This window comes from Haematobia irritans, chromosome 1 (genome assembly GCF_050003625.1).
Source record: "Haematobia irritans isolate KBUSLIRL chromosome 1, ASM5000362v1, whole genome shotgun sequence".
In the NCBI taxonomy this organism is placed as follows: Eukaryota; Metazoa; Arthropoda; class Insecta; order Diptera; family Muscidae; genus Haematobia; species Haematobia irritans.
In genome coordinates this window covers 3,455,745-3,474,359 of record NC_134397.1, presented here as the reverse complement: position 1 = coordinate 3,474,359, position 18,615 = coordinate 3,455,745, and the positions used below count along the sequence as shown (strand labels likewise).

Sequence of the window (18,615 nt, the reverse complement as noted above, 5' to 3'; positions counted from 1 at the left end):
AACAAAATTAAGTAAAAATTAAAATGGAAAAATGGAACATATAAAAGAAGTCTTTTGAACCTAGAAATCAAATTAAATAAACATTAGTCTTTGTGCTTTGGTACGCGTACTTGAAAATTATGCTTTCTCATGTTAATTATGGCATGAGTTCAATCTTATTTCCGCAGACTATGCTTTGGTCATTGAAATAGATAAAAATATTTGTATTTGAACTGGATTTTCTTTGAGTATAGAATTATTTATATCCTCGATATTTGATTAATTAATATTCTATGTGGTGCAAAATTAAAATATGAGTACTTTATTAGCTTATCCTTTGACAAGCACTTCATTGTTTGAGTTCAAACTATTTAGGCTTCTTCCTATCCATAATTGTTTACGCGAATATTGCTGACATTCTCCATAAACCAAATGCCATGTTCACTATAGACCTTCATAAGCCATTTTATAAATGGTTATGCGTTCTATCGCATTAATGCTTAATTAAATTTTGCTCTTAATGGTTTATGTTGTCGTAGAAAGTCTTTGGAATGTTTGAAATTATTCAATCTTAGCCAATGTGATAAGCAACTGGTGAAGGTACTTGAAAGTGAATGGTCGTTCATGGCATTACACCCTACAAAGGAATAACAACACGAGTACCCCTACAAAGTTTCCACTATAAACATCGCTAACCAAAAAAATGACCATTTAGTTTCTAAACATAAATGGCGCTCATCGTGAATTGTTATCGCTGGTGGCATTAAAGAGCCACAAAAAGTGCACAATGTACTTTTGTGCTTTGATGAAAGTGTCATTTCATATCCAGACGACTATAGTGCAATAGAGGAAAGGAGCCTTACACTGAACTAACTATAGGTAATTTGATACATTTTTGTAACAAAAAGTAATTTTTTGCACTATTAAGTAAAAATATTTTTTTTTTTTGTACAATTTGATTTCTTATACTGGCCGAAATAGTTAAATCGACTTTTGATACTGACAAAAATCGACTACTCAATTTTTAATGAAAAAATCGAAAAGTCGACTTTGAATTGAAGCGGGTTTTATATTGACAACTTATTAAAAAGTCGAAAGTCGCGACGTCAAAAGTCGATTGTGTGCAAAAGTGGCATTAGAGAGCCTCCAAAAATGCACGTTTTTCTTTTGTAATTTTATGAAAATATGTAAAGATGTTCTGATTATAACAAAACAGTTTACAAACAGATATAGGAACTTTAAACTGTGGGAATACAAAAGTCGAAAATCAAATTGCAATTTTGGATTTTTCAAAATCGAGTCAAGTTCGATTAATGAACTTTTATAGTGGCCAAAATGTACTAATAGACATTCGAATTGAAAGGGGGTTTTTATACTACATATAAAAAACCGGATTTCGCGACGTCAAAACCCGATTTTTCAACAATCACAAAAGTCAACTTTTTCAAAAATTTTCGAAAAATTCGAAGAAGCAAAAAAATTGACTTTTTCCAAAACTTTTCGAAAATTCTACAAAATTTGAAAAAGTCGACCTATTAAACCTCTTTACAATCTCTATTATACTGATTGAAACTTTTACAATTTCTATATACTGTAAAAGTGTGCTAACCACCCAGCAAAAAGAGCGTCGCCAAAAAAGTAGTGAAAATGTTTTTTTTTTTGGATCCGGAAGTGATGCTAAATTGACGCAAAAGCGATGAATAGAACACGGGTTTGTAATAGGACGGGTGTCCACCATTTCAAAAGGGTGTGATCTGAATTCAGTGTTTTGGATGTTAATTAAAAAATTTTGTAATATTTTGCCAAATAAATAATTTTTATAGGTTTTTATGATTTTTAATACTTTCTAATGCTTGTGTGAAACGTTTGATCTCAAATATTTTCAAAAATTCGACAACATTTTAATAATTTGTCCCATTTTATTAAATCTTACTCTATGTTGAATCTATTTGAAGCGAAAAAATTAAAATTACACGCAGAGAAGGAATATGATCACCTCAAACATGTTTTAAGAACAAAATGTTTTTTTCGGACGGTGACCATTGAACATTTTTGTCGCGAAAATGTTGTTTTCTCGGCAAACATATACATGGTTGCCGAAATCAGGCATATGCTTTTTGAGAAAATAACATGGTTGCCGCAAAAATGTTACATGTTCTCCGTCCAAAAATAAAATGTTGCTCTCGAAACATGGTTGAGGTGATCATATTGCTTCTCTGGGTATACCCATCAAAATATGAAAAAAGTGAATTGTAAAAAATTTAATTAAAATAACGTTCTGTGAGGTTAGGTGCCATTTTATTAATTCTTACTCTATTTTTAATCTATTTGAAACGAAAAAATTAAAATTACACTCAGAGAAGGAATATGATCACCTCAAACATGTTTTAAGAACAAAATGTTATTTTTGGACGGTGACCATTGAACATTTTTGGAGCAAAAATGTTGTTTTTTTGAGAAAATTCCATCCAAAAATAAAATGTCTCCGTCCAAAAATAAAATGTTGCTCTCGAAACATGGTTGAGGTGATCATATTGCTTCTCTGGGTGTACCCATCAAAATATGAAAAAAGTGAGTTATACAAAATTTAATTAAAATAACTTCCTGTGTAGTTAGGTTAGGTGCCAGCCCGATGTATCAGGCTCACTTAGACTATTCAGTCCATTGTGATACCACATTGGTGAACTTCTCTCTTATCACTGAGTGCTGCCCGATTCTATGTTAAGCTCAAAGTCAAGGAACCTCCTTTTTATAGCCGAACGGCGTTCCACATTGCAGTAAAACCACTTAGATAAGCTTTGAAACCCTCAGAAATGTCACCAGCATTACTGTGGTGGGATAATCCACCGCTGAAAAACTTTTTGGTGTTCGGCCTAAGCAGGAATCGAACCCACGACCTTGTGTATGCAAGGCGGGCATACTAACTATTGCACCACGGTGGCTCCCCGTGTAATTAAAATAAGGAATATCTCTCTTATCACTGAGTGCTGCCCGATTCCAATGACAAGAGACCTCCTTTTTATAGCCGAACGGCGCTCAACATTGCAGTGAAACCCTCAGAAATGTCACCAGCATTACTGTGGTGGTATAATCCACTGCTGAAAAAACTTTTTGGTCTTCAGTCGAAGCAGGTATCGAACCCACGACCTTGTGTATGCAAGGCGGGCATACTAACCATTGCACCACGGTGGCTCCCCGTGTAGTTAAAATAAAGAACATCTTTGGGGGAACATTTTTAGAAGTGGTTTTAAAGTTGTGCCTTTAGAACAACTTCCAAATTATTTTGCTGGACATATATAATGCTCTTAGACTTTCTGGTCCAAATATGAGTTTGATCATTTTTATATGCTACACCACTGATTTGTCCGAAAATTCCCTAACCGCACACATAGAAGGCATACGATCATCTCAAACATGTTTCTAGAGCAAAATGTTATTTTTGGACGGGGAACATGGAACATTTTACAAAGATGTTGTTTTTGTCAATCGTAAAATACTTGCCGAAATTAGACACATAATTTTCTAGAAAATAATATGATTACCACAAACATGTTACATGTTGCCAATCCAAAAATATTTGTTTTATTCTTGAAACACAACTTAACTTTACTCCCTCTTTACTGGTTATAGAATCCAACTAAAATAATATTTTTTATTGAAGATTTTTTTCATAATAAATTTTAAATCTTCTGCTGAATAGTAATATGCTTCTGTGGTACTATTACCGCAATTACGAGGACTTGCTTCTACAAAAGATTTAGTTGAGTTTTTTATTATTTTATTTTTGCATTTTCAATAGCAAAAATAAATTGACACATTGTTAGCTTTCATTATGGGTCCCTTCTTAGCCTCCCTTTTAAAAACCTTGATTGGATTTCTAATTGTGAAAGGACACAATAGCGAGCCACACAATTTCAGCAAGTGAAATTTAATGCTTTTAAGCGATGTAATCAATCATAATGTTTTTTTTTTTTGCAAAATGTTTGCCATATTACTAATAAAAAATAAATAAACAGTAAAAATATTTTTGCGCTTTTAAATATTTGCCTCTCACAAACCTCTTGTGTGAGTTTTAGCAAAAAATAATAAAGCCAATTTGGCACTTTTTCCAATGAATATATAAAGAAAATAATTCCACCACATTTTACTAGCTATTTAAAGGACATCTTATTAAAAGACTCACAAACCTTACAACCATAAGCTGGGGCAAAAGTTAATGCCGCTATTATAAAAGTCCATTTAAGAGTCTCATTTCAACAATGAATGAGTCAACATCTCCTTCTGGTTATTACCATTTCAACTTTTTTTTTTTGCATCAAGACAATATGCAATGCGAGCAAAAGGGATAGTGGGGACGTAAAGCTACTCAAAGTTGTTGCTCAATGGTATCACAGAAGTCCTTTGGCGACATTGTCATTTGTTCCCTTTACCCCATAGAGTTTGCCCTCTAGGATTGTTGCAAATCGTTATCAACTAAGAATGAATGAAGAATCTTCTGAGTTAGTTTGTGATGTAGTAAATGCCTTTAGAGTATAAATTAACACTATCGAAAGCAGAGAAGAAAAGAAATATTTATAGGAGTTTAGACATTTCAGACAGGTAAATTACATTTGCTTACATTGCCTTTCTTGGAAAACTTTTTAGCTCCTATTGAAAAATCAAGACTTAGTGATGTACTGCAGAAGCTATTAAGTCCAATAACTTAGATAAAGTTGGTGTTATTGCTGTGGGCGATATATAGGAAAACATATTAATTTAACTATATTGCCAAAATCCATTCGTCGTAATGTTAGTTTCAATGTCGAGATGTGTCATTTGCGCAAAGTCATTCTTAAAAAGCAGCCGGTATTATGGACCAACAACTCTTAATCTTTTGCACCTCGATGGTGTACCCCAGAATACCATTTAATTTCTGTGTAAAAATCTGATTTAAATGTCAATTCTCATTATATTCTCTTAAGGATGCTGAACTATCAAACCATAGCCATTTCTTCATTTCGCAGAAATCTTTTAGCCAAAAAGTATGTGAATTAAATTCAACTGAATATGGGTTATAAGAGCATACTTCATAGTATAATTCAAGCACAACCTTTGATTCTTCGTTGAACTTCAAGCTTTGCAAAGGGAATAAAAATAACTGCGATTGAATGAAAGGACGAATGAATGAGACTGAGCTGGTTAGCAAATTGAGTTCATTTTTTCTCACAAACTTAACACAAGAGTTTCTTTCTTGGTATATTAAATTGATGCACCACTAGTTTGCTTGAATTCAAAAGATTCAAGCCATCCCATATTGGTGGTGGTGTGTGTGTGTGTAAATAAGTCAGGAGTCACACTGGCAAACAGAAAAAGCAGACAAGTATAACGAGCATAAGTCCTAGAGCGATGATGACCCGAGACATATCAACCACAAACACAAATGAAAGTGATTTGCTTCATTGTATAATCGTAGAGAGAAGAGAACTAGCACCCATATTTAAACATATATAAACATTAAGGTGGGTCGGTGTAAATCTTAAATGATCTTGTTTCTTACAAATAAGATAATTTAAGATTCACGTGTTTGGATCAATACCAAATTCTAAAAGTGATTATTTTTGGATTAAACTTTTTTTGAGTAATTCCAATGGGGTTATTTTATTCCCACTATTTCCCCCATTGTCATGAAGCTTCGTTAGTGCGACGTTGACTAACGAACTTTTAAATCGTACTATGGACAGATTTGTCATCTTGCCTATTTATTCCATATGCCAGTTTGGAACTTAACTCCTGAAAATATTTCAGATAAATTAATTGCAGAGAAGATATTTGCAATTTACTTTATGTTAACTGCCAGTTAAAGCTTAACGAATCTACATGGAAATGGCCGTAAGAGATGTTCTAAATTCGGTTTATATAGACCAATATTCTGCCCAATAAATCGAGTAGAGATATTTTAGACTCATTAAAATTTTTTTTTAAATATTTATCGGTATTAGTAAAAATAATCCATAATGTTTACATGAAATTGAAGACTTTAATTACAATTAGAATGATCCGATTTAACTTTAATGTACGCCATATTTTTGATAACTTGTTGCCACTTCAAAGGTAATTTCTCTATACCTCTTTGATAGAAGCTTTCATTTCTATTGGCAATTAAAATAAGACCATCGATTTTCACAAGACCTTGCGTAAGCGAACTTTTCATTAGCAAAATTGTTCACCATGCAAAGTAACTGCTGGTAATCGCTTGTTTCCAGGTCCACACTATAACCCAGCAAAAAATGCATTCTGGGATCCCCCCATCCTTTTGGACAAGTCTTAGAAAGCCTGCACGTAGACCGTTTTAAGTGAAAGTTTATGTTTGGGATATTAACTAAAAAATAAAAAGAGTAGAAAATCTATAAAAAGTAAAAACAAGTATATACGGCCGTAAGTTCGGCCATGCCGAATCTTATGTACCCTTCACCATGGATTGCGTATAAACTTCTGTCATCCACAATCGAATTACTTGCGTTGTGGTAATACTTACCGATGGCAAGGTATCTTAAAACTTCTTAACATCGTTTTCTAAATTGTGAGTTAGTCCGTACGTGGTATATATTAGAGAAAAAAGTTATGTATATGTTAGGTAAGTCACCGTGGTGCAATGGTTAGCATGCCCGCCTTGCATACACAAGGTCATGGGTTCGATTCCTGCTACGACCGAACACCAAAAAGTTCAAGTCAGCGGTGGATTATCCCACCTCAGTAATGCTGGAGACATTTCTGAGGGTTTCAAAGCTTCTCAAAGTGGTTTCACTGGAATGTGGAACGCCGTTCGGACTCGGCTATAAAAAGGAGGTCCCTTGTCATTGAGCTTAACATGGAATCGGGCAGCGCTCAGTGATAAGAGAGAAGTTCACTAAACCCATAGTGAATTACACTTGAACATCCGAACTTCGGAGGGAACTTCGAGTCACCCTTATAAACCTACGCACTTCCAAAACATACACCCACACAAGCAACTGTCCTAGAGACTAAAAATAAAATACGAATGAATTGAATGAGATTGAAATAAAACAAACTGACACACACACTTAAGGTATTTCTGGGCTATGTTTGTAAAGCTAGGAACCTGTGAATAGAAATAAATGTAAATGACGTAAGTCAAAACCCTTTGGCCAGTACATTTTTCACCTAAAGTTGGAGAAAAACTTATTTCAATTCAGTCTAAATCATTCGTCTTGGTAGGTTTGAGTCTCTTGACTGAATTGAATAGTTGAAGGAATTTACGATTCAATTTGTGTTCGGGCCTAAATAGTCATTTTGTTTATTATTATTTTCGTTCTGATTAAGTCGATAGATTCCATTTATTTGTATTGTATTTTTTTTTTTTGTGAAAGGGTAAGGGTCTATATTAACATTTCCATTAGGGGGTATGGAAATAGAAAAAGTTAGAGATATATTTGTGTTTAGATTATTTTGAAAAAAAAAAAAAAATACTAATACAAGGTTTGTATCAATTTAAAACAAATTATTGCAATCTATTATTGAAAATCAAATCCTAACCAAATTTTCATAAAGGAGTAAATTGTACACTAATTTTTCCGTTTAATATAAAAAGTACAATTTTACAATGGGGAAGAATAGAAAGGAATCCTGATAATGATTTCCAAATCCTCAAATTTTTATACTCATTACGAGTTTCATATGAAATCTGATGTCCATGTAGAACCATAAATAGATGACTTATCTTAGTTGGGAAGCTACCTGTTGATTCATAAATACAAAAATCAGTCGATAGATGGCGCAGTGTTGTTTATAATAAATTCAGCATTCCATTATTTTTTGTGTACGAATATAGATTTTTTTAAACTGTGTGTATATGTATTTAAAACCCCAGCGAAGCTGTATGAGCTATGGAGCGGCTAATCTTAACTCCCTTTTATTTATGCTGTTCACATCAGTGAAATATTCTTATTTTATGAGATTTTATTCTCAGAACCATTTAAAATTTAAATTGCTACAAAATATTCTTTAACCAGTTTCGAGCTACTATAAACATTGTTGTTATTGTCATATCCTTAGTTACTGCCAGCAAGACATGCTGGATGAGAGAATGAAAATATTGTCTTTTTTTATATAATCAGCCATCTTTTTGGTAAATTTTCATTTTCATCCTTCACTTACCTTCATGTGGGGACAGGGCCAAAATAAAACGGTTTTATTAAAATCTCTTTGCAGGGCTTTAGCCAAATGGCAGTATCCAATGTTGAGGGATTTCTGCTGTTGCTTCTCCAAGCGCTTTTTCTGGCTTTGTTCCTTCTCCTCGTTTGACAAATCCTCAGAACCTTTTCTGACATTATCATCAGCCATGTCTGCTTTGGCATCATTATGGGGATTGGCGTCTTTGTTCTGCACAGAGAAAGTACCTTTTCCATTTTTACTATCCTTTATGGGGGCTGATTGTTTGCCTTGTCTGCCTTGCGGTTGTGGCTTTGCCAGAACTCCTTCATGAAGGTCATCACCATCATTATCATCATCATTGTTGTCGAGATTAATGCCAGTATTTAAGGTCTTTACCACCGTCATGTAATTGGGTTGCTCTAATAACTTGATGAAAGTTGTTAAATCTATTAAATAGAATGGACAAAAAAAAAACAAGTCAAATGAAAACAAATAAGAAACAACAGGGATAGGAAATCTATAAAAGAAATTATTAGATGATGAAATGTGCCCAGAGCCTCAGCAATTTTCCTAATATCTTCTTATTTTCAACGTGATTTCTTTTTTGCCCAAAAGACAAAGTTGTGAATTTTTCTCATGAAATCTTATCTCGTTTTCCTTTTTCGCTTTTAAATCCTTTTTTAATTATAAATCTTTGCACAATTTTTTTCTTTCATGTCTTCATGACTTTTTTATGCCCTTTCCATAATCTCTTCATACGATATTTTCTTTTGCTTTCTTTGATACAGAGGCGTGAGTTGGATTTCGTGGAAGCTTTTGAACCGCTTTGCTATGCCCAAAGTATTTTTAATATCGCGTTTCAAAGAATATGCTGTAAATACGAAGATTTACTTTTTTGTTAATTTAGCATTGAAAGGCCTTTAATTACAGACATCCGTTAATACTTGGCCTTTTGGCGGCTGAGAATTTCTCCCTACAACAATAAGATTCTTAAATGATGCAAGGATTACTGACTGAGATTTTTTTTCTCGAAAATATGCCAAGTAAAGGCTCTTTTTCCTATTTTTTTCTAATGAAATTATAAATTATTTAGGAAATTATATTTAAAAATGATTAGTCCATCAAATGCTACATAAAAGCATATGACTGTATCAGAAATTCTTGGAAGGAAAAACAGAAAACTTTGTTAAGAATTTAGCTTAGGCCACATAAAAAAGGGGAGTTTTTACTCAAAATCTCTTTTTATTTTGAAACATAAACACATTTTAAATGAATGACATATAGTTTAAGTAAAATTCAAGCTAGATGACATGAAATATTCTAAAGGCGGAATTACATAGCATGCGGCCATGCGTGCGTACGTTGTATTCGAATGCGTTGACGAATGAGTTACACACCATGCGTCGGAACATCATTGAATTTACTGATTACATTCCTTGCCTCTGCGCTTTTTATTGTGTTTTTATATTCCACGCACTTTTTAATGTATAGGACTTTGTATTTTTTAACTTCAATCAATAATTCCTCGTCCATATTTTAGTTTGTTTTTCGTTTCTTGATTTGTTTACATTTTGTTTAATGTTGTTTAACGCACCAGACGCATTTAAAAGTTAAAAGTTCGTCAACTTTATGCGTCATATGCATACGTTACTTTTGTCGTGTAACTCAAATAATAGTTGTTCCCACATTTTAAGTTTTTTTTTTGACAATAGCATAAAACGTACTCACGCATGACCGCATGGTATGTAAAGGTTGAGTTACATATCATGCGTTAATCCGTGAATTGATATTTTTCAATTTGAAGCACTCCAACAAAACTGTTGCTTTCAAAGAGAAAATTCAACTCTTCAATCAACGGACGCATTAACGCGTCCTTAATTCCACCTTAAGTGGCGAATATGTCACACAGTAACTGACAGCTTGATAATACATTTATGCTGTATTTACAGCTCTTTATAATCATATTGGTAGCGTCGTCAGTGGGGAGGATTGTTGTAAAAAACCGCTTCAGAGAGTAAAGATTGGAATTTAAAAACTCTTCTCAGGAGTTGAAATCGAATAATGATTTGAATATATTCTGTGAAGGAATGGTAAACGCTCTTCATCTTCTTTGTCTGACTATTTAGTATGGATTATGCTCGGGCGGGATCAATGGGCCTTACCTTTTCGAAAATGAGATTGAGTTATAGTTAATGGAAATTGCTTATCGAAAGACGGACGGACAGCCAGACAGACGGACGAGCGGACATATCTAGATCGACGCAGAATTTCACTACGACCCAGAATATATATATTTATACTTTATGGGGTCTTAGACCAATATTTCGATGTGTTACAAACGGAATGACAAAGTTAATCCTATGGTAGAGGGTATAAAAATAAACTTTTTTGAATACTAAATACATTTTAGAACCAAAAGTATGTCCTAGTTTGACCATGCCATGGGAGCCATCGTGCTTCAATGGTTATCATGTCCGCCTTGCATACAAAGGGTCATGGGTTCAATCTTAGATTCGACGGAATACCAAAAAGTTTTTCAACGGTGGAGTATGCCCTCTTAAAAATGATGTTGAATGTTGTGAGTGTTTCAAAGCTTCTCTATATGGTTTCATATGAAACGCCGTTCGGGCTCGTCTATAAAGAGGAGGTCCTTTGTCATTGAGTTAAATATGGAATCGGACAAGACTCAGTGACAAGAAAGAAGTTCACGCCCTGTGGTACCACAATGGATTGACAGTCTATAACTCTGGACGTTGTAGAGAATTTATACTCCTATAGTTCAAATAGCGTAAAGGCTTAGCTACATATGTATGTTCTGTAAACTTTTTTTTTATATAACGCGGTAAATGTAAGAGATACGAAATAAAGAGATATTAGTATTGCTATATCATTATATTTGTTTTCCTAATTTGGTATTACTAAAAGTTGACAGCGAAATGTTAACTTTTCGTAATTGATTCTCCCAACCAGAATCTCATAGAATTATTCTTCTTGGAATTTCCATTCACTCTCAGTTTATCTAGAGAAGAAAATAATATTTGAAATATGTTTTTTATAAAACAAAAGCAAATTGCGTTTCATTTAATTCAAAAACATCTAGGGCTACAAGGAAGAGATATATTCACATTAGATTCACTTTTGAATATCGTATCATACATTTTTTATTATGTAAATGTATATCATTGAAAAGGAATACAATACTATGCTTACTTTAAGTCACAGCCATATGAGAAATAATAAGAAAAATATAGAAAATGTTCTTTCACATGTCGTCACCATTTTAATTGAGCCTTTCCAGGTATAAGCAAAGAAGAATGTTTAAAATTCGAGGGATTGGTTTACATGATACCCTATAGCAATCCTTATTTATTTTATTTCGTTATAACCATGAGATATAATTAATACACTGAAGAAAACGCATTCCCAGTTCTACTGATTTTGTCCTTATACCAAAACTATTGGTATTGATTTCGAGCCAAAGAAGCGGAGAATTGAAGTAAGGATACCTTTAAGACACAATTCAATTTTTATACCCTCCACCATAGGATTGGGGGTATATTAGCTTTGTCATTCCGTTTGTAACACATCGAAATATTGCTCTAAGACACCATAAAGTATATATATTCTGAGTCGTGGTGAAATTCTGAGTAGATCTAAGCATGTCCGTCCGTCCGTCTGTTGAAATCACGCTAACTTCCGAAAGAAACAAGCTATCGACTTGAAACTTGGCACAAGTAGTTGCTATTGATGTAGGTCCGATGATATTGCAAATGGGCCATATCGGATAACTTTTACGTATAGCCCGTAAACCGACGCACAGATTTGGCTTGCGGAGCCTCTTGGAGGAGCACAATTCATCCGATCCGGTTGAAATTTGGTACAGGGTTTTAGTATATGGTATCTCACAACCATGCAAAAATTGGTTCACATCGGTCCATAATTATATATAACCCTCATATAAACCCATTTCCAGATTTGACCTCCCGAGCCTCATGGATGAGCAAAATTCATCCAATTCGTTTGAAATTTGGTACGTGGTGTTAGTATATGGTCTCTGACAACCATGCAGGAATTGGTCCATATCGGTCCATAATTATATGTAGCCCCATATAAACCGATCCCCAGATTTGACCTCCGGAGCTATTGGAGGAGCAAAATTAATCCGACCCGGTTGAAATTTTTTACGTGGTGAAATTTGGTAAATTACGCTTGTATATGGCCGCTAACAACCATGCCAAAATTGGTCTATATCAGTCTATAGTTATATATAGCCGATCCCCAAAAATAATCTACCAAAATCTTATTTCTATAGAAAATTTTGTCAAAATTTTATTACTATAGAAAATTTTGTCAAAATTTTATTACTATACAAAATTTTGTCATGATTTTATTTCTATAGAAAATGTTGTCAAAATTTTATTTCTATAGAAAATTTTGTCAAAATTTTATTTCTATAGAAAATTTTGTCAAAATTTTATTTCTATAGAAAATTTTGTCAAAATTTTATTTCTATAGAAAATTTTGTCAAAATTTTATTTCTAAAGAAAATTTTGTCAAACTGAATTATTTACGTATTTAATCGGCCTTTTTTTGTTTAACATATATACCCCGTATGGACTAACTTATAATTAAGAACACGGTGTTAAGAAGTTTTAAGATACCTTGCCATCGGCAAGTGTTACCGCAACCCAAGTAATTCGATTGTGTATGACAGTCTTTAGTACAAGTTTCTATGCAATCCATGGTGAAGGGTACATAAGATTCGGCCTGGCCGAACTTTCGGCCGTGTATACTTGTTTAAATGTGAATTTTGTGTACTTAATTCTAGGAAGAAGCTTTTTTATTCATGTCCTATTAAATCCTTTATTTCCAAATTCAGACTCGACTTCAAATAGAAATAATACTATGTTTCAAGTAAAAAACATTTTTAAAAAAGTGTATTGGGAAATATCTCATGTATTTGATATTTTTTATGTATGTTATTTTTGGTTTGCTATGTAGTCAAGATACAAAAAGTCAACAAATTTAAAGACGATTTCATTAATTTTAAATAATTATTCAGAACTATTAAGGCCTTGTTGACCTTAGTTAAACAAAATTTCCTCTTATATAAATATTGCCAGTTATAAGTTAAATTACTTATAATAGATTTATGCATTTTTTTGTTGCAATACGTTACGAAGAAGAATCCTTTGAGCCAAAATGTTAAGCAAATTTTATGTTTTTTGCTCATAGAAGAAATTGTAGCTAATTTTAGGAGAATTCATTATATAATGAACAAAAACTTAATGAATTTCTTTTTTAAAAACGTAAAAACACGAATGCTTCAGTCGAGTAGCTAATTTTTTAATTCAGTTTATTGGAAGATATCAGTCTTTGAGATTTAACGGTTTTCATCAATTAGGAAATTTTATCAGACTTTTAAATTATTAAAGTCTTTTCAGTGAGAATGATCATCTCATTTAAAAAACTACATGGTTTGTAATTTGAAAATTTGATGATTTTGAGGAGAATAATATATTTGACACTGGGACTAATCACATTGTATTACCAAACCACCACAACCTTTGTGACGGCAATCAACAATCAGAGAAAGCAAAAATAAATACACAAACTTCACTAACTCACCCGCTTAATGCTTGAGGATAAATTTTTATCGATTGCTATCAATTTGGAACAACAAACCTCAACCAGCAGCAGCGACATCAGCTGAACCCAAAAGTATCTTTGTCCCCTATGGCAGTGATGATGATGATGATGGACAAAATGATGACAACGAAAAGATAAATTTTAAATTTCAATTTAAAAAAAAAAGAAAACCATCACCTTCCAGCTAAATCAAAAATAAACAAAGCACCTCCTAATGGAATATAATACTTGGGGATAAGAGTAGGAATTGGGAAAAATTCAAAAATGTTGGTTCAAGAATTATTGTGATTGTGAATTATTGTCAATATTTATATAAGCACTACAATTTGAGGTTCACTTTTAAATTAGTGAAATATTCAACAGGATTTTTCTGATGATGCAGTACTCTTCAGAAAACCATCTATTTGTTTGTAGTTAAATTTTATTTTTTTTTCGAAAAAATTTTGATGATTGAGAAAATAATTGCTGTATCAAAAAAGCCTTTTTTTATTTCGCTTCAACTTCATATTTATGTGAATGAATTTTCTTTTAATCTTGATGATTTCCACGAAACGGATCTACACTTATACCTCGAATAATTTGAATATTTGCCAAAACAATTTGTTTCGTATGTTCTCTTTTGCGAACATAAATCATTGTGGTAATGAAAAAAATATTTTTCCCATTTATATGCCAAGTTATTTGACCACAGGCACAGCGACAATACGAAAGCAAACAAATAACAAAGATTACGAAAAAATATCTTCAGTGGTAGTCATCGTTGACAATATTATTTATTTATGTTGGTAATAGATTTTTCTTTTATCCCGACAAGAAGAAAAAATTTATGAAAATCAACAACTAAAAAAATTGAATTGGTATTCGGTACTTCCAATTCCTTTTCTCTTAGCTATGAAGTTTTTCTTTGGATTACAAATTTGCATAGTCTATGGGGAGGTTGCTATTTGCCAAGTGGTATCGTTTATTTTGGGTAGAGAATTCTCAGCTTGTAATCAAGTTTTGGGATTGTTTTTCTTATTACCAATTAACAAGAATAATAAATTCCATTTCCAAAGAAGATTTTCTTATTATTGTGTTTACCACCACATGGTCCATTGTATTACAATCGATTTGAAAACACTGCAAAAATGGAATTATTATAAGTACAATGAAATTTTTTCTATGTCCTATGGATGCGATATTTTCCGATTAACGAATTTCTTCATTTCAATGAATAATTCATGAAGTCAAAATCCTAGAATTTCACTCTGTACTACACTGTTGATTATGCTTCAAAGTTGGGAATCTTATAGTCACTATTCCTTACCAGGATTAAATCAGTTGCATATTGAGAATCTATTTTAAAATTTTCCGTTAATTTGAATTGTTTTTTCTAGGGTATACTTACAAAAAAACGACTAATACACATTAAAAAGTGACAATTTTTTTGTGAAACTCAAAATCGTCACGAGAAGATTCGTTCGTATGGAGTGGAACTAAAATAACTTAAGGTATATTTGATTCAAGTTTGTCATGATTTAACCAGCAAAAATTTACCAAGTAGTTGAAGTGAAAAACTTTTTATATATATATCTCCAGCAGAAGCACATTCCTCAACAAAACTTCCATTTAATTTGAATTGCTTACAAATTTTGAACTAGTAAGGCTGCCTTTTACGTTCGATTAAAACTTTTAGCAAAAATTAAGTTTTCAATAGACTTCATTTCTCAACACAAAAAATATAATATTAAAATATGAAATTCATATACATTGAAAAAGTTAAGATCTTCTCAAGAATACTGTCTCCTTACCGAGCAAATTTAAAGTCAACCGGACAACCAAAGTTGAGCTTTCAAGAAACGGCCAACGGAAAGTAAAGTGGATGTATCAAAAATTAGGCTACTTATTCAGTCATATTTCAACGAAAAAAACTGACAGGCCGTTGCGGTCAAAGATTATAAATTGTAGGAAGATAGGAAATTAGCTACTGAGGAGATCGAACCATTTATCAGATTAGTTTAATACTCGAATCAAACGCGTATTCGACAATTATTGACATAGCATTAAAATGCAAATAAAAAGAAATTAAGTGCACGAAATAAATTTCCATAAAGGGGAAAATGTAGTTTATTTTGTTGTTGCCTAAAATTTAACATTTTTCACTAAGAAAAATAAAATTTTCATTTAAAAACTAAAAATGAAAAACAACTAAAAGATTACAAACATGTATTGAACTAACAAGGTATATGCAACATTTGGTATGACGCAAGCCAATTTTCTATCTCCCTCAAGTTTATAATCTTTGGTTGCGATTAGAGAATTTAACTTTTTGAGTATACTTAAAAAAGTTATCTAGTCAAAAGAAAAAACCTCCACTTTCCTTTCCTTTGACAAGATATCAAAAAATTAAGTATCCCTTTTTTCACCATATGTTCGATGTAAATTTAAACTAAAGGTGAGTACCATGTTCGGTTTTTTTTTCACCAAAACACTAAAATAAAAGTACAAATATATGTATGAAGACGATTATATTTTGATCACGTCTTGGCAAATAATGGACGGGGAAGATCCAAGCAATTGATTGCAAATAATTTTATATTTCTAAATTAAATAAGTAAAAAAAGTAACCGTGAAAACAAGCTGGTTTTCAGCTTGAAAACTGAACATAGTACTCAGCTTAAGACTGAGAAATAATAATTTTTAAGAATATATATAAACAAGTATATATGTTACAGCAGTAAGTTCGGCCGGGCCGAATCTTAAATACCCAACAACATGAATCAAATATATGTTATTACACCATTGCCTATCGTCGATATTTCGTTTTACTAATCACAGTCGACCTACCCTAATATAAACTGAGAAAAACTCTCATGCTACCAAACAACTCCACTCAACTACATAAGAAAACGCAAAACTTACCATCATCAGCTATGAAATCAACAGTGACATTGTCCAAATTGACTTGGAAGAATTCCAGAAAATCATAAAAACCCTGTTGCACATGCATTCGATGGAGTAGATGAGATGGCATCAGTATGGCTACACGTCCATAATCCTTTGTTGTTGCTTTATGGTGGTGGTGGTCTGATTGGTATGGTATCTGGTTAGGAAGATTAGATGTAACATTGGTACTTCGTTTCATGAGTGCCTTTGTTTGCTGCTGCTGGTGTCGAAAATATGAAGAGTCAGAGAATGTCTCCGATAATGTTGATGATTGAGTGGAATACAAAGCTTTTTGATGGGATTGAAAATCTTGATGTGCCTCTGATTCTGACTCCGGCTGGTGTTCATGGTATCGTTTATCGTGCTTTGATTGAGGCACAAAGCCATTTTGGTTTCCCCCATTGTGTTGGTGGTCCTGGTACTGTAGACTACGTTTCATTAAAGCCGTCACGTATCTTGCTTGTGACAGTTGTGTTGATGATGCAGCTGGTGACACAGACATTGCCCTTTTTCCACTTGCTCTTGTTGGCTGTGGATGCATTCGTCCAACATTGTTATCAACGACATCTGTCAATGAATCCCCCAAAGTTTCTGTCTTCGTCTTTGGCTTTTCAGTTTGATTTCTATTCACTTTCACTGGGACATTTGTGATTTGTGACCTGTCGTCGTTCGCGAATGTTGAGTTGAATGCATTATTTATGGGGATTCTGATGAGAGCAGCATCAATGGATGAAGGTCCTTGATTTCCCACCGCCGCCACTTCGGAGGATACAGATGTTAGCTTTGTCTGTTGACGATTTTGTTGCAGGTGACTTTGTTCAAATTTCCCTTCAATATTGCCAGGGACACCATGGCCAGCACTAAGGACCTCGGCAGCAGCAGCAACAACAACAATGAGAGATTTTAAAGATTTACTAGAGATGAAAAAGGCTGTCAGCAGCAAAAACAAGTTACCCACTTGACAGATTTTTAACTTCATTTAGACGAAAGCTAGCTTTTCCAAAAGGATCCTTGTGTGATTGCTGTTGCTATTGGCTTTTGTTGTTTTTCTCGTTGGCAGGTGTTTGCCCGATGAAAATTTAATATCCGTTTTGATGAGAATCTGACAAACATGGAAAAGCCATTCATTCGTTTAGTGGATGACAATTTAGTAAAGTTACACAAAAAAAATGTTATTTATTTGTAGATTTCATGAGAATTTCTGGTACGACTTTTGTTGTGAAATTTTTTGTTTCGTAGAAATTTTTCCCAGTGCAGAAATTTCATTTTTACCTTTTAGTAGGGATTCGATTTTGTCAATTGTTGTTTTGTTAATATTTGCAAAGAATTAAGTTAATTTTTGATTTTTGTTTAATTGTTTGTAGAGTTAAGTAATCCCTAGTTCAAGCTTCAAGGTTTTTGATTGTCATTTTAGAAGATTTTTTGCCAAAAATGGATTAGATCTGAAAATAAATAAAATTGATGGGTTTTTAATAAATTTTAATTAGAATTTAATATTTATATGTTTTCTGTTTATAATTACACGAATCTGTAGAAAATAAAATAAACAAGTAAGGAAAGTCTAAAGTCGGGCGGGGCCGACTATATTATACCCTGCACCACTTTGTAGATCTAAATTTTCGTTACCATATCACATCCGTCAAATGTGTTGGGTGCTACATACAAGGATTTGTCCCAAATACATACATTTAAATATCATTCGATTTGGACAGAATTTGATAGACTTTTACAAAATCTATAGACTCAAAATTTAAGTTGGCTAATGCACTAGGGTGGAACACAATTTTAGTAAAAAAATATGGGAAACATTTCAATCTGAAGCAATTTTAAGGAAACTTCGCAAAAGTTTATTTATGATTTATCGCTCGATATATATGTATTACAAGTTTAGGAAAATTAGAGTCAGCTTTA

At 32.9% G+C, this 18,615-nt stretch overlaps 1 protein-coding gene across 1 annotated transcript in view; it reads right to left on the bottom strand.

Annotated features, from left to right (window-relative positions):
- The window catches only part of LOC142220913 (uncharacterized), an 86,207-nt gene extending 68,524 nt beyond the window's left edge, over positions 1 to 17,683 (bottom strand). The window contains exons 1-3 of the mRNA XM_075290325.1: positions 17,620 to 17,683; positions 16,681 to 17,532; positions 8,134 to 8,576 (exon numbers count right to left, since the gene is read on the bottom strand). Of these exons, the coding sequence (XP_075146440.1) occupies positions 8,134 to 8,576; positions 16,681 to 17,532; positions 17,620 to 17,683 (1,359 nt within the window). The remainder of the gene's footprint in view (positions 1 to 8,133; positions 8,577 to 16,680; positions 17,533 to 17,619) is intronic.
- Positions 17,684 to 18,615: the final 932 nt, after the last annotated feature.